At 48.5% G+C, this 13,264-nt stretch overlaps 1 protein-coding gene across 1 annotated transcript; it reads left to right on the top strand.

The window, feature by feature from the left end:
- The first annotated feature begins 5,496 nt into the window (after nt 1–5,496).
- LOC120849657 lies at nt 5,497–7,831 on the top strand. Its single transcript, XM_040221874.1, has 4 exons — nt 5,497–5,646; nt 6,380–6,618; nt 6,677–6,922; nt 7,060–7,831. The coding sequence occupies exons 1-4, from the start codon at nt 5,497–5,499 to the stop codon at nt 7,829–7,831; spliced, it is 1,407 nt and encodes a 468-aa protein (XP_040077808.1).
- Nucleotides 7,832–13,264: the final 5,433 nt, after the last annotated feature.

A 13,264-nucleotide genomic window follows, 5' to 3' on the forward strand; every position in this document is an offset into this window, starting at 1 on the left:
GATTGTTAAAAAAAGCTTTTTTTTTACTTTTCAGGTTTTTTTTAAGTACTTTTTTTAAGCGCTCGGTGCACACGCAGCAGTGTGCTGTGGTTTCTAGTCCATCCGCTAATAGATTTTGAGGTGGCTGGGACATCATAGAGATGGGTATACCCAGCTGGACTGGTAGGCGGCAGAACGAGTGCCACCCACTGACCCCGATGTAGCACGAAAACAAATTTACTGGTGCGGGTTTCCCTTCAAGGATCCCGAGCTCCTTCGAAGTTGGCTTACAGCCATAAAGAAAGAGTCATCGTATCCTGACCTGCGCCACAAGATATGCTCAGATCACTTTGAACCATCTTGTTTTTACGCATCACACAATAAGAGTTTCTTAAAGCCAGATGCCGTGCCAACAATCTTTGCTTCGCACCAGCCCAGTGATCAGGTGAGCAACTCAAGATTAAATTCTATCCGACTTTAGTAAGACAAATGTTAACTCACAAAATTCTTCTAAAAACAGTCACCAACAGAAGAGCCCAGCCTCCCTTGGACGCCATGTCAAACGAAGACTCAACAGGTAAGGCAAACGAATTGAGGGTAAGATGTCGGTGGTCCGCCTCACACATAACCGATTTAATGACAGTCTCCAAGCGGTCAAGAGAACAGCCACCCACGTTCTCGAACAGGTACACGGACCTTCAGAGAGACCCGGCAGGTAAGGCAAACAAATTGCAAGTTGGGTCTGGGTAGTTGACCTGACACGCAACCTATCCAACAATAGTCTCCAAGTTGTCGAGAGACCAGCCGTTCTCGGTCTTGGTCTCTAACTCCTTCCCCAAGAAAGACACGGCAGGTAAGGCATACACATTGCAAGTAGGCCAACCCTGCTCGTAACCCTACTCGTTACAGTCTCCAGGTGATGGAGAGACCAGCCACCCTCGTTCTCGAACGGTTGCACCGATTTTGAGAGAGACACAACAGGTAAGGCAAACAAATTGTAAGTCAGGTCTGGGTAGTCGACCTGACACACAACCTATCCAACAATAGTCTCCAAGAGGTCGAAAGACCAGCCACCCTCGGTCTTGGACGGCCACACCGACCCCAAGAAAGACTCCGCAGGTAAGGCAAACGGATTGACAGCCAGGTCTGGGTAGTCGACCTGACACGCAACCTATCCAACGATAGTCTCCAAGCGGTCGAGAGACCAGCCACCTTCGGTCTTGGACGGTCACACCGATTCCAAGAGAGACACGACAAGTAAGGCAAATACATTCCAAGTCAGGTCTAGATAGCCGACCTGACACATAACCCATCCAACGATAGTCCACAAGTGGTGGAGAGATCAGCCACCTTCGGTTGTGGACTGTAACACCGTCCCCGAATAAGACACGACAGGTAAGGCATACACATTGCGAGTAGGCCAACCCCGCTCGTAACCCCACTCATAACAGTATCCAGGCAATGGAGAGATCAGCCACCCTCGATCTCGGACAGTTGCACCGACTTTGAGAGAGACAGGACAGGTAAGGCAAGCACATTGTGAGTCAGGTCTGGGTAGTCGACCTGACGCGCAACCCATCCAACGATAGTCTCCAAGCGGTCGAGAGACCAGCCACCCTCGGTCTCGGACAGTCACACCAACCCCAAGAAAGACTCCACAGGTAAGGCAAACGGATTGACAGCCAGGTCTGGGTAGTCGACCTGACACACAACCTATCCAACAATAGTCTCCAAGAGGTCGAAAGACCAGCCACCCTCGGTCTTAGACGGTCACACCGACCCCAAGAAAGACTCCACAGGTAAGGCAAACGGATTGACAGCCAGGTCTGGAGAGTCGACCTGACGCGCAACGTATCCAACGATAGTCTCCAAGCGGTCGAGAGACCAGCCACCTTCGGTCTTGGACGGTCACACCGATTCCAAGAGAGACTCGACAGGTAAGGCAAACGGATTGAGAGCCAGGTCTGGAGAGTCGACCTGACCTGTAACCCATCCAACAATAGTCTCCAAGTGGTCGAGAGACCAGCCACCCTTGGTCTTGGAGACTAACTCCGTCTTCGAGAGAGACACGACAGGTAAGGCAAATACATTCCAAGTCAGGTCTAGATAGCCGACCTGACACATAACCCATCTAACGATAGTCCACAAGTGGTGGAGAGACCAGCCACCTTCGGTCGTGGACTGTAACACCGTCCCCGAAAAAGACACGACAGGTAAGGCATACACATTGCGAGTAGGCCAACCCCGCTCGTAACCCCACTCATGACAGTCTCCAGGCGATAGAGAGATCAGCCACCCTCGATCTCGGACAGTTGCACCGACTTTGAGAGAGACAGGACAGGTAAGGCAAGCACATTGTGAGTCAGGTCTGGGTAGTCGACCTGACGCGCAACCCATCCAACGATAGTCTCCAAGCGGTCGAGAGACCAGCCACCCTCGGTCTCGGACAGTCACACCAACCCCAAGAGAGACTCGACAGGTAAGGCAAAGGGATTGAGAGCCAGCTCTGGAGAGTCGACCTGACATGTAACCTATCCAACAATAGTCTCCAAGTGGTCGAGAGACCAGCCACCCTTGGTCTTGGAGACTAACTCCGTCTTCGAGAGAGACACGACAGGTAAGGCAAATGCATTCCAAGTCAGGTCTAGATAGCCGACCTGACACATAACCCATCCAACGATAGTCCACAAGTGGTGGAGAGACCAGCCACCTTCGGTCGTGGACTGTAACACTGTCCCCGAAAAAGACACAACAGGTAAGGCATACACATTGCGAGTAGGCCAACCCCGCTCGTAACCCCACTCATGACAGTCTCCAGGCGATGGAGAGATCAGGCACCCTCGATCTCGGACAGTTGCACCGACTTTGAGAGAGACAGGACAGGTAAGGCAAGCACATTGTGAGTCAGGTCTGGGTAGTCGACCTGACGCGCAACCCATCCAACGATAGTCTCCAAGCGGTCGAGAGACCAGCCACCCTCGGTCTCGGACAGTCACACCAACCCCAAGAGAGACTCGACAGGTAAGGCAAAGGGATTGAGAGCCAGCTCTGGAGAGTCGACCTGACATGTAACCTATCCAACCATAGTCTCCAAGTGGTCGAGAGACCAGCCACCCTTGGTCTTGGAGACTAACTCCGTCTTCGAGAGAGACACGACAGGTAAGGCAAATACATTCCAAGTCGGGTCTAGATAGCCGACCTGACACATAACCCATCCAACGATAGTCCACAAGTGGTGGAGAGACCAGCCACCTTCGGTCGTGGACTGTAACACTGTCCCCGAAAAAGACACAACAGGTAAGGCATACACATTGCGAGTAGGCCAACCCCGCTCGTAACCCCACTCATGACAGTCTCCAGGCGATGGAGAGATCAGCCACCCTCGATCTCGGACAGTTGCACCGACTTTGAGAGAGACAGGACAGGTAAGGCAAGCACATTGTGAGTCAGGTCTGGGTAGTCGACCTGACGCGCAACCCATCCAACGATAGTCTCCAAGCGGTCGAGAGACCAGCCACCCTCGGTCTCGGACAGTCACACCAACCCCAAGAGAGACTCGACAGGTAAGGCAAAGGGATTGAGAGCCAGCTCTGGAGAGTCGACCTGACATGTAACCTATCCAACCATAGTCTCCAAGTGGTCGAGAGACCAGCCACCCTTGGTCTTGGAGACTAACTCCGTCTTCGAGAGAGACACGACAGGTAAGGCAAATACATTCCAAGTCGGGTCTAGATAGCCGACCTGACACATAACCCATCCAACGATAGTCCACAAGTGGTGGAGAGACCAGCCACCTTCGGTCGTGGACTGTATCACCGTCCCCGAAAAAGGCACAACAGGTAAGACACGACAGGTACGTTGCGAGTAGGTCAACCTCGCTCGTAACCCATCTCATGATAGTCTCCAGGTGTTGGAGACATGAACTACCCACGGTCTCGGACAGTAACACCGTCCGCGAGAATAACGCCGCAGGTAATGTAGAAAATATATCAGCTGCGACCTTAAAAGTAGACCCTTGAAGCAGCCTAAAAGCAATGTTGGTTTCTTTCAATTCCAGGGGGACATGCTGTTTCGAAGAGCAACTGGGGAGGTAATAGAAAAATTTCTGGCTCTTAATTTAAAAGAGTGAATAGGACTGATTCACTTAATCTGTCATACAATAGTTCACAGACGGCGATCCTGGCCCCTCACACTCTTCAACGAAGACAACATACCAAAAGGAGACTTTGAAGGTACGGCAGAAATTGCTAATACATGTGTTTGAAACAGAAGTGCATTTCGCACAGCTGGAAATTAAATATAATTAGGAAACTGTGCATTATAAAATTTAGGTAAAACATTTTGTTTGACTTGTATTGACGTGTACATTTCGTTCTAAATAGGGTACCCCTCTCCCATCAAGATCAATGAAGCGCACTCGCCGAAAGAAAGATCAAGAGGTGCGGTGTAGAGATGCTGATATTAGATTATTATATTTAAACATGAATTCACCATGCAGGTTTTTGTGTCATCTGATGAGGAGCAAAGCATGCCAGGACGGCGAACCTGGAGGCTTTCTCAAGCTGCTGAACAGGTGAGGCTAGAAGAACACTTTTCCGTGTGATCGTCCGTCTAAACAAGAGTGTCAAGTGTGTTTTCTGACTGTTACCCTATTAATGTGTAATGTTTGTAGGCTAGCATTTGGGTGAATGAGAATGACTGTTGCGTGAAGCCTGAGTGACTGAGTAAAGCCTCGCCCCCCTTCCGCCCGATCATTGGTGTCCGGGTACCCCCCTGGCCTCCTCCCCCCAAGACATTCACCATACCCTCCTCCCCCAAGTGCCCCCCTCTCCCAATCTTTTGTGTCTGGGCACCCCCACCCCCCCCCTCCCAAGGGCGTTCACCACACCCTTCCCTCCCCAGGGCACCCCCCAGCTCAGGATCCCCCACTATTTTTCGTGTTCGGGTACCCCCCTCTCAAGCCATTTGCCACTACCCCTAACCCCCACCCCCCCTCCCAGGACCTCTCGTGTCCAGGTAACCCGTCTCCCACAATCTTTTATGTCCGTGAATCTCCCCCCCCCCCCCCACCGTCCTCTGGAACATTCCTCCGGGTATTAACAATGTTAGACGTAACAATACAAGTGCTTTGCACTTTGCCATACATTTTTTGGACGTTTTTGTTTCAGGACGAAGGCAGCTCTTCATGCTCTCCAGGAAACGAAGGAATTGCAACTCTGCAATACTCAGATGATGAGGCTCCAAGGAAAAGACGTTGCTCTGTAAGTGAATAAATATAGTATAGGAAGTAAACCATAAAACCAAGTTTCTGTTTTCTCACAGGATAGAACACCTGCAAGTATCAGGAGTGAATCAGTCAAGACTGACCACACCTATGGGAGTCTCGGAACTCCAAGAAGTACAATCAACACCGCAAGAATTAGACTAACAGCAGCAAAACGGAGGCTGGACGCTGCCAGAAAAAAGGTAAAAAGAAGCTGCGCGAAAGTTATAAAACTCCAGAGCTTAATATCTGACATGAAGAACAAGCACCTCCTCACGGAGGATGCTGAGAAGGACCTGGAGTCTTTTGGAGAACTCCCAGAAGAGCTGCTGAAATCGTGGAACTCAAATCAGCAGAGGCAGGTCTCCGGAAGGCGGTATGGACAGAAAATGCGTAAATTCGCAGTAACTCTGTATTTCCACTCCCCCAGAGCTTATGCCTACGTCGCGGGAATTTTTCCCATGCCAACTGTCAAGACGCTTCGCTCCTGGTTGAAGGTTGTCGATGCATGGCCAGGGTTCCCAAACGAGTCATTTGAACACCTAAAGACGACCCTCCGTGGCAAGCCCCAGCGGGAGAGGCTCTGCAGTGTTATGATGGACGGGATGAGCATCAGGAAAAAGTCTGACATCGACATAAAGAGTGGGCGCTTAACTGGATTTGGGCGCTCCCAAAGCGCACTTGAAACAGACAATGCACCCCTTGCAGGCGATGCCCTTGTTCTGATGGCTGTTGGGCTGGTGGCAGCCTGGAAGATACCAATCGGTTATTTTCTCAACAATGGACTGACTGGGAGCATCCTAAAAACCATAATAGTGGAAGCAATAACAATGCTCGAAGAGTGTGACCTAGAAGTAGTTGCAGTTGTGTGTGATGGCCTAGCATCTAACGTCATGATGGGCAAGCTGCTAGGCTGTCGCATTCATGAGGACAGTGCCGAAAACTTCAAGACCTCATTTCCACACCCAAAAGCAGCTGATCGTGAAATTTCACTTATATTTGACGCAGCACATGGCCTAAAGCTCTTGCGCAACTTGTTTGGCGACAAGAAGACACTGGAGAGTGCAGATATGGGGTAAGGAAGTAGGTGGATCAATGAAGCACATGTGTATATTAAATGAACATGAAACATTACAGGCTGTACACTGGAGGTTCATTGAGCAACTTCAGGAGCTCCAGCAGACAGACGGCATCCGACTGGGCAACAAGCTCCGGAGAGCTCATGTGGAGTACTACCGCCAAATAATGAAGGTTCGATTAGCAGCGCAGACCTTCAGCTCGTCAGTCAGCCAGAGCATTGACATCGCTCGACGGCTGGACCTGAAAGACTTTAAAGGAAGCGAGGGCACTTCAGAGTTCATTGAAGATGTGAATCAGTAAGTGCTAGGAACCACCATATAAGTATTTAACTAAAATGAACACACATCTTTCCAGAGCATTTGACCTACTGAACTCCCACAGCAATACGTCTAAGGGGCCCAAGGCATCACTTTGCAAGGACACTTTTGGAGAACAGCGGCAAAAGATGCTGTCCCTTTCATCCCGCTTGATGTCCCTAAGGCTTCCAGCAGGAAGGCTTGTCGCCCAGGATGGAAGACGGATGTCCATCATCAGCCTTGCCTTCACCCTAAAGAGCGTTGCGGACTTAGCGAAGAGACTCTTTGAAGGAGACAAGTGCAGGTAATTTTGAAAATTCAACGAGCATAAATATCGTGGTTGCCCTAAAAAGTTTGCAACTTCGAAACTTTTCATTCAGTAACTGCTTATGTTCTTCCTTCTGAAACATAAGTTGTAACAAAACATGTTCCCTCTCTCAGGTACATCGGCACATATCGCCTGAGCCAGGACCACCTGGAGCTGTTTTTCAGCTGCGTCCGGCAACGAGGTGGCTGGAATAACAACCCTTCAGCCGCCCAGTTCCGCTATGCGTACCGCAGCTTGCTTGTTAATGCTGACGTTCAAGTTCCAGCGACTGCTAATGTCACCCCAGACATGGAGGGAATCTCCACCCTGCGGCATCAGGGAACGACGAGGACGACGGAGGAGGATGCGGAACCTGGAAGTTCTAATCCCCTGGAATTAGTTATTCCAGACCATGACTATGGGGTACCTTATGGCCTATCAAAGTTCAGTGCCGAGGCAGTGAAGTTTATCGGAGCATCTGTGATAAAAGTAGTGGCAAGACGAATCACATGCTCAATGTGCTTGGACCTTTTGATGCAAAATGATGCAACAAACGTGGTGATCTATCTTAAAGAAGACCTCATTATGCCATCTACTTTTGTGAATCACCTAGTCAATTGTGCGGAGTTTGTATTCCGACTAGATGTCAATGTTCCACAGAAGGTAAGCGTTCAGCATCTCACTCTGAAGGCATTTCAGTATTTCACCGATAAACATGAGACGAGCCTTTTAGACATGCCGCACTTCAGAAATGACCCAGAGCATGTCATTGCCCTCATAAAGGTGATCTTGAGGGAGGATGCTGTGATGCGTTTAAGTGACTTGACCAGGCGAATCAGTGAGCAGACCAGAGGACCCTACATAAGGTCGCTTTTGACGAAACAAATCTTGTTCAGGAACCAGTAGACCCAGTTAACATGTATATATGTTGCAAATGTGCTGTATATATGTGTACGCTGTAAAGAATGCATATATCTTGTGAATACACTCTGAATAGGTACACGTGTTGCAAATGTGCTGTAGATATCTATTTTTTATAAATATGTGAATATGCATGTATATATCTATATACCAGAGATGATCTAAACATGTATTAAATTTGTTATAAGCTGCCTGAATGCCAACATTTTTATGCACAACTTTGCTACACTGCTGAAAAGCTAGTAACAGGGGTGTATTTACAAAAAAAAAAAAGAAATTGAAACTCTGGCGACATCAAAAACTAAGCTTGACAGCAATTTCTCCCACTTCGCAGACTGTGCTCACATCCGAGAGTTGAGAACATTGTAGAGGTTCCATGCCCCGAGCAAACTTTCTGTCCATGATAGCACAAGCGCGCACATTTAGCCAAAGCACGCTCCATTGACCTCATTACAAAAGCAAGGCGAAACGCTTGTAGGTCCCGGCCTCAGTACACATTGGACATTTTCCACTTTGACACCGGATAACTGGAGAACGAGGATTTACATTTACTTCAAACGTCACTCTCGCCACTTCCTCATCGTCGAGCAGCCGGATCAGCTGGCGACAAGCCGCGGATGCAAGCCTTGAACATCAACAGCTCAAGGGCACTCGGTGCCGATGCGGGCAATGCGGGTTTCTGTCAACTGGTAGCCCAGCACAAACCCTGAACGTGCCAGCTCTTTGTCATGGCACGGTGTGCAGAGAGCAGGGTGAAATACAGCTACACGGACCACCGAAGCAAACGCACTGTTATCGTAAATCTTGTGATTGCACCTTTGTAGATTATCTTATTCGTTTTGCTGGAGAGATGCAAAGGATGGGCATAACAAAATTGTTTGCATATTCTGCATACCCCGCAAAAGAACTTACCCAGTAGCCTTGCGAAATCCGCAAAACATGGAATCTGCACCGTCCTGACTTCCCAGTATTTTGTACCTGCTATACTCTGTTTCATCTTATAATGTACCGCAGGAAAAGCTACAAGCGCGAGCTCCTTGCTCAGGGCACATCTTGGCGGCACAAGCTCTCGTGCGTTAAGAGTAGCTTCCAACGCTATGAGCTCGCGCTTCTAGCCTTCTCTGCGGTACAACATAAGGTGAAATGGAGTATAGTAGTATGTCCACTGAAACTGCAACTTGAAACTGGGGGCAATGCCAGAGAGGAAAGAGAAAGTTAAGAAAGCTTGCTCGCTCTCCTCAATTTCTTAACTCTCAAGTGATTGTACCATAATAAATTCAATAAACACCTCTTCCCAAAATAAAGAAAAAGCACTCGCTATGTTCACTACGTAAAAACATAATCTCAGTTCATGCATCTGTGGGCAGGTAGAAAATGTTGCCCTAATTTATTCACGCCGCATGATGAGCGCAACAAACTCGCACGAGATTTACAGGAAAATATCGGTGGTGACTTAAGTTTCCTTGAAATTCTGTATAATTGGTCGTTTGCAGGACCGAATCATCTACTCGAGCGATGTACATCGCTGTGCAAACGGGTCGCTGTGCAAACGCAGTCCAGCACGAAGCATAAAAACGGCAGATTTAGGACAATAATCCGGAGTCCATAAAACGACATAATTTTGTTGAAAACGCCCGCAGCCTTTTACTCACGGTATGCGTCGGGAATCTTCCACAGTTTGAAACGGAACGAAGGAAGATTTACTTTTAAAAACGCTCCCTGCGTCCTCCCGGACCAGCTGGACCGGATCAGCTGACGACGACGGGACTGTACCCGCTGAACCTCCACCCCGCAACAAACAATTTGCGCTCTGTGTTAAAAGCGCGGTTCAAACAGACCAGGAATACAAAGCACCGCACCACACACCACGAACGTTTCAGCTCTTTGTCGCATCGCCGTGTTGCATTAAACAAAACGAGATCGCCGAAGTCAACGCAGCGCTGTCGTGAACTTTGGCTTGTGGTTCCGCACTCGTGGACCCTGTGACTCCCTTCGCTTTCAAAGCACACACGACGATTACGAATGATACTTTCTGTCTTCCGGGAACATCACAGGGGCACTTCTCCGGTCACGTCTTCGCTCTATGTGCTCGCAAACCACGGAGCTACTAGCGTCCCGTCCGTCCCGTCAAACCAAAACAATACCGACGCCGGGTTGAACGCGCGTTGTTGCTAGAATTTCTCCGACCAAACAAAAACAACGAAAGCAAACCGGCTCTAGCTTCCAGCGTACATCGGCGTTGCGCCGTGGCCAGATTTTCTCCGTCAGCTGTAACTTAAAGATGACCTACAGATGCAGCAACACTGGTATCAAGTTTTAATATGGCGGCCCCCACGGAGCGCCTTAAATTCGGAGGAGGTTGCATGGGAAGCGGCGGCACCTTCCCCCCCCCCCCCCCCCCCCCCTGGAGAAAACAGAGGGGGACACAACCGGTCGCTCATTTGGCTCTCGTTTCCCCACCTGTCTATCTTACACCCTGATCTCGACTTCGTTTTTTGAAAATACGGCCGTCCATTTGAGATATCGCCTTACTAGTAGTGTTGTAGGGGTTGTAGCGTCCCGCCTACATCTGCAGCATTGTTTTTTTGAAATCCAAATTTCGATTCACCATCCCTTTTTAGGCGTCCTCCATGTCTTTTGCAATACCCAATTCCCAATGCACGCGCCCTCTAAAAAAAAAAAAAAAATCCTTACCAAATGCCGTTGCAGCACTACCAATGCCAAGAGCTCGTACCGGGTTACGCGTTTTCACGCGCTCCGGAACAAAAACAAAACAGAAGCGTTCGGAGTAATATGGAACAAAACGAAAGCGTTCAGAACAAAACAGATGTCTATTTTGCACGCACTGCCCGCAGATGCGTGAACGCGACGCCGATGCACAACGACTTCACCGTTGCCCGTCGCAGCTATGGCTGTAAATGTACTGTAAATTAACGCAGGAGTGCAGAATTTTTTTTTTCGGTCGCGGCACTTTACTATGGTTGAAGCCAAATTTCGTTTTTCTAGGCATAGATGTATTCGCATTAACACGGCAGGCTTTGTGTAGATAGATTATCTGTATCTCGGTCTCACGGTGAGGCACTCGATGGGAAGTAAAAATGCTTAAAAGCTTAAGAGGGCGCGGTACCTCTATTTATTCGTCCGTTTCAGCCACCAGATGGCGCGCGGCTCGAAACGTGGTTGAACGCGCAACTTCTAGATGGCGCCAGTATCGAGGTGTGAAAAGGCCCGCGTTATCCGCTGCGTGAAATAGATCCCGAAATCTGCCGTGTTCTCCCGGCGGAGGAAGTTTCTGCATCCCTCGCGCGCGCTTGGTATGTACGCGCGGTGACCGAGTCCGGCCTCTGCGCTGTGTGATGCAGTGGATGGCGCTCGTTTCTGTTCGGAGGTAGGAATAAAAATGCCGGTCCGCTTTTTTACGACGCTCGTTTCTATAGCTTGTTTTTCTTTTCTTTTTTATCTCAAGTGACCTACAGTACCGCCTGTTCGAAATCGTCCTTTGCGGTGAGCGATTGAGAGTCAGGTTAGCATTTTATTTGGGTCAGCACTACATGTTTAATGGAGACCTCGGGCGGCGATGTAAATATGCATTGCTTCCCAAAGTGTGTCCAAGGTGCGCAATGACAATTGGAAAGGGTATTGAAGGCGCGCGACCGTCGGTTGGTAAAATACGTGCGTTAGATTCACTTATTCAGTCTAATCATTTTTGCCAACGTCTTTTATCTGTTTCGACAAATGACATGGTCGAGTTTATTGATAACCTTAGCTAGATTGGACGTACGGAGTGTCCGGGCTTTAAATACATTTGCTTCGTTTATGTGAATGAATAACTGTTTTCTCTTTTCCGTGCTCGGTGCTATGCAAAAATCGCTGAGATGTTATGGTAGCTCAGTGTGGCGGCGTTTTTCACGCTGACTCGCTATTGCATTCGCTGTGCACAATATGTGTTCAGATGGAATGTGCCAAATCGTATTTCCGATCGATATGATAGATTTACTTTGCTACAGTGTTAATTATATTTTCCTGATTTAAACTGGTTCGTCCCTGATCTGAGCCTAAGTTTAAATTCGAAGGGCAGACAGACTTAGCGTCGTAACAGCCGTAATGCGCAGAAAGAAATTAGTACCATGAAAGAAAAACAAAAGGATACGAGGTGGCTCAGTGTTATAGAAGTAATGAGTGTGCAAAGGATGGGATACGGTCCATTCGTCACATGCACACTCGTCACAGGACGATTGGTCACAGGACGATTCGTCACACAGGAACATACGTCATAGGATGACTCGTCACGCGGCCAACCGGTCTCACAATAGTTTGTCCCCCCAAAAATGTATTGTTCAATTTGGTTCGGGCGGACAAAGGCGAAGAATTTGTAAGGAACGTTTTAGCTTCTGATTCGGTCCCGAACATTGAATGTTGGTTGGGCCTCAGAAAGTCGGTCAACTCTTATCTTAGCATGTCTTTCGCTTCTCGAGGTCAAAGAATTTGTAACAGACGTTCTAGCTATCTGGGTCCGTCCTGAACGGTGAATGCGGAGGCCATAGAAGAGCGACTATTTTGGAACTACATTCAAAAGGATGGAGGTGATCGCAACAGAGAGAGCCATGATGCTGCACGAGGGGTACTCGTACACATTCGGCAGAAGGAATTCCGATACTTGTTGGTTTTGTCGAATAGGTGTATGCAAGGCAAAACTAAAAACTAATTTGGCTGCCAGTCGGATTATTGCTCGTTCAAGCCTGCAACTGAGATCAACCTGCTGAAGACCCGTAATATAATGAAAGGAAAAGCGGATGAGTATTGTAATATTAGTTTATATAACCATTGGTTTACGTGACAGTGGAAAATTGTGAAACTCCTCATCAGGGTATGTGGGCAGATGTTGAAATTTACAATTTACTATCGTCCCCTGCTCGATCAATGAGACCAGTTGCCCGCATGACAAGTCATCCTGTGACAAATGTTCCTATGTGACGAATCATCCTGTGACCAATCGTCCTGTGACGAATGCGCATGTGACGAATCGTCCTCATCCCGCAAAGGATGCCATCGTACGTGTTTTTTTTTTTTCTTTTTTGTTTTTTAACTCTCCGCATTGCTGGGAAACGCTCAAGGTACCAGCAAAGACAGCGAGCTGGCGTGAAATTTCCATCGAGCGGAAAACGAGTGTGACTTTTATTTCATCATGCGCTTTCATTTTGATATGGCTCAAAATGGGCGCGAAATAGTAACAGGTAAGGCAACAAAATTTAGATGTTAGGTCTGGAGCACCGCCATACTCAACCGTGTTGGGGGCATCTCTCGCGAGTCAATACGGCAAAGGTATTGCGCGTCGAACTGTACGTGAGAGTTATCCATTTCAGCGAAACCTTGATTTCGCAAAACTATTGTGGCTCGAGTCGTGGCTTCCAGTACTTG

The sequence above is a fragment of the Ixodes scapularis genome, unplaced genomic scaffold (assembly GCF_016920785.2).
Source record: "Ixodes scapularis isolate PalLabHiFi unplaced genomic scaffold, ASM1692078v2 PGA_scaffold0__279_contigs__length_252992795, whole genome shotgun sequence".
Classification (NCBI taxonomy): Eukaryota; Metazoa; Arthropoda; class Arachnida; order Ixodida; family Ixodidae; genus Ixodes; species Ixodes scapularis.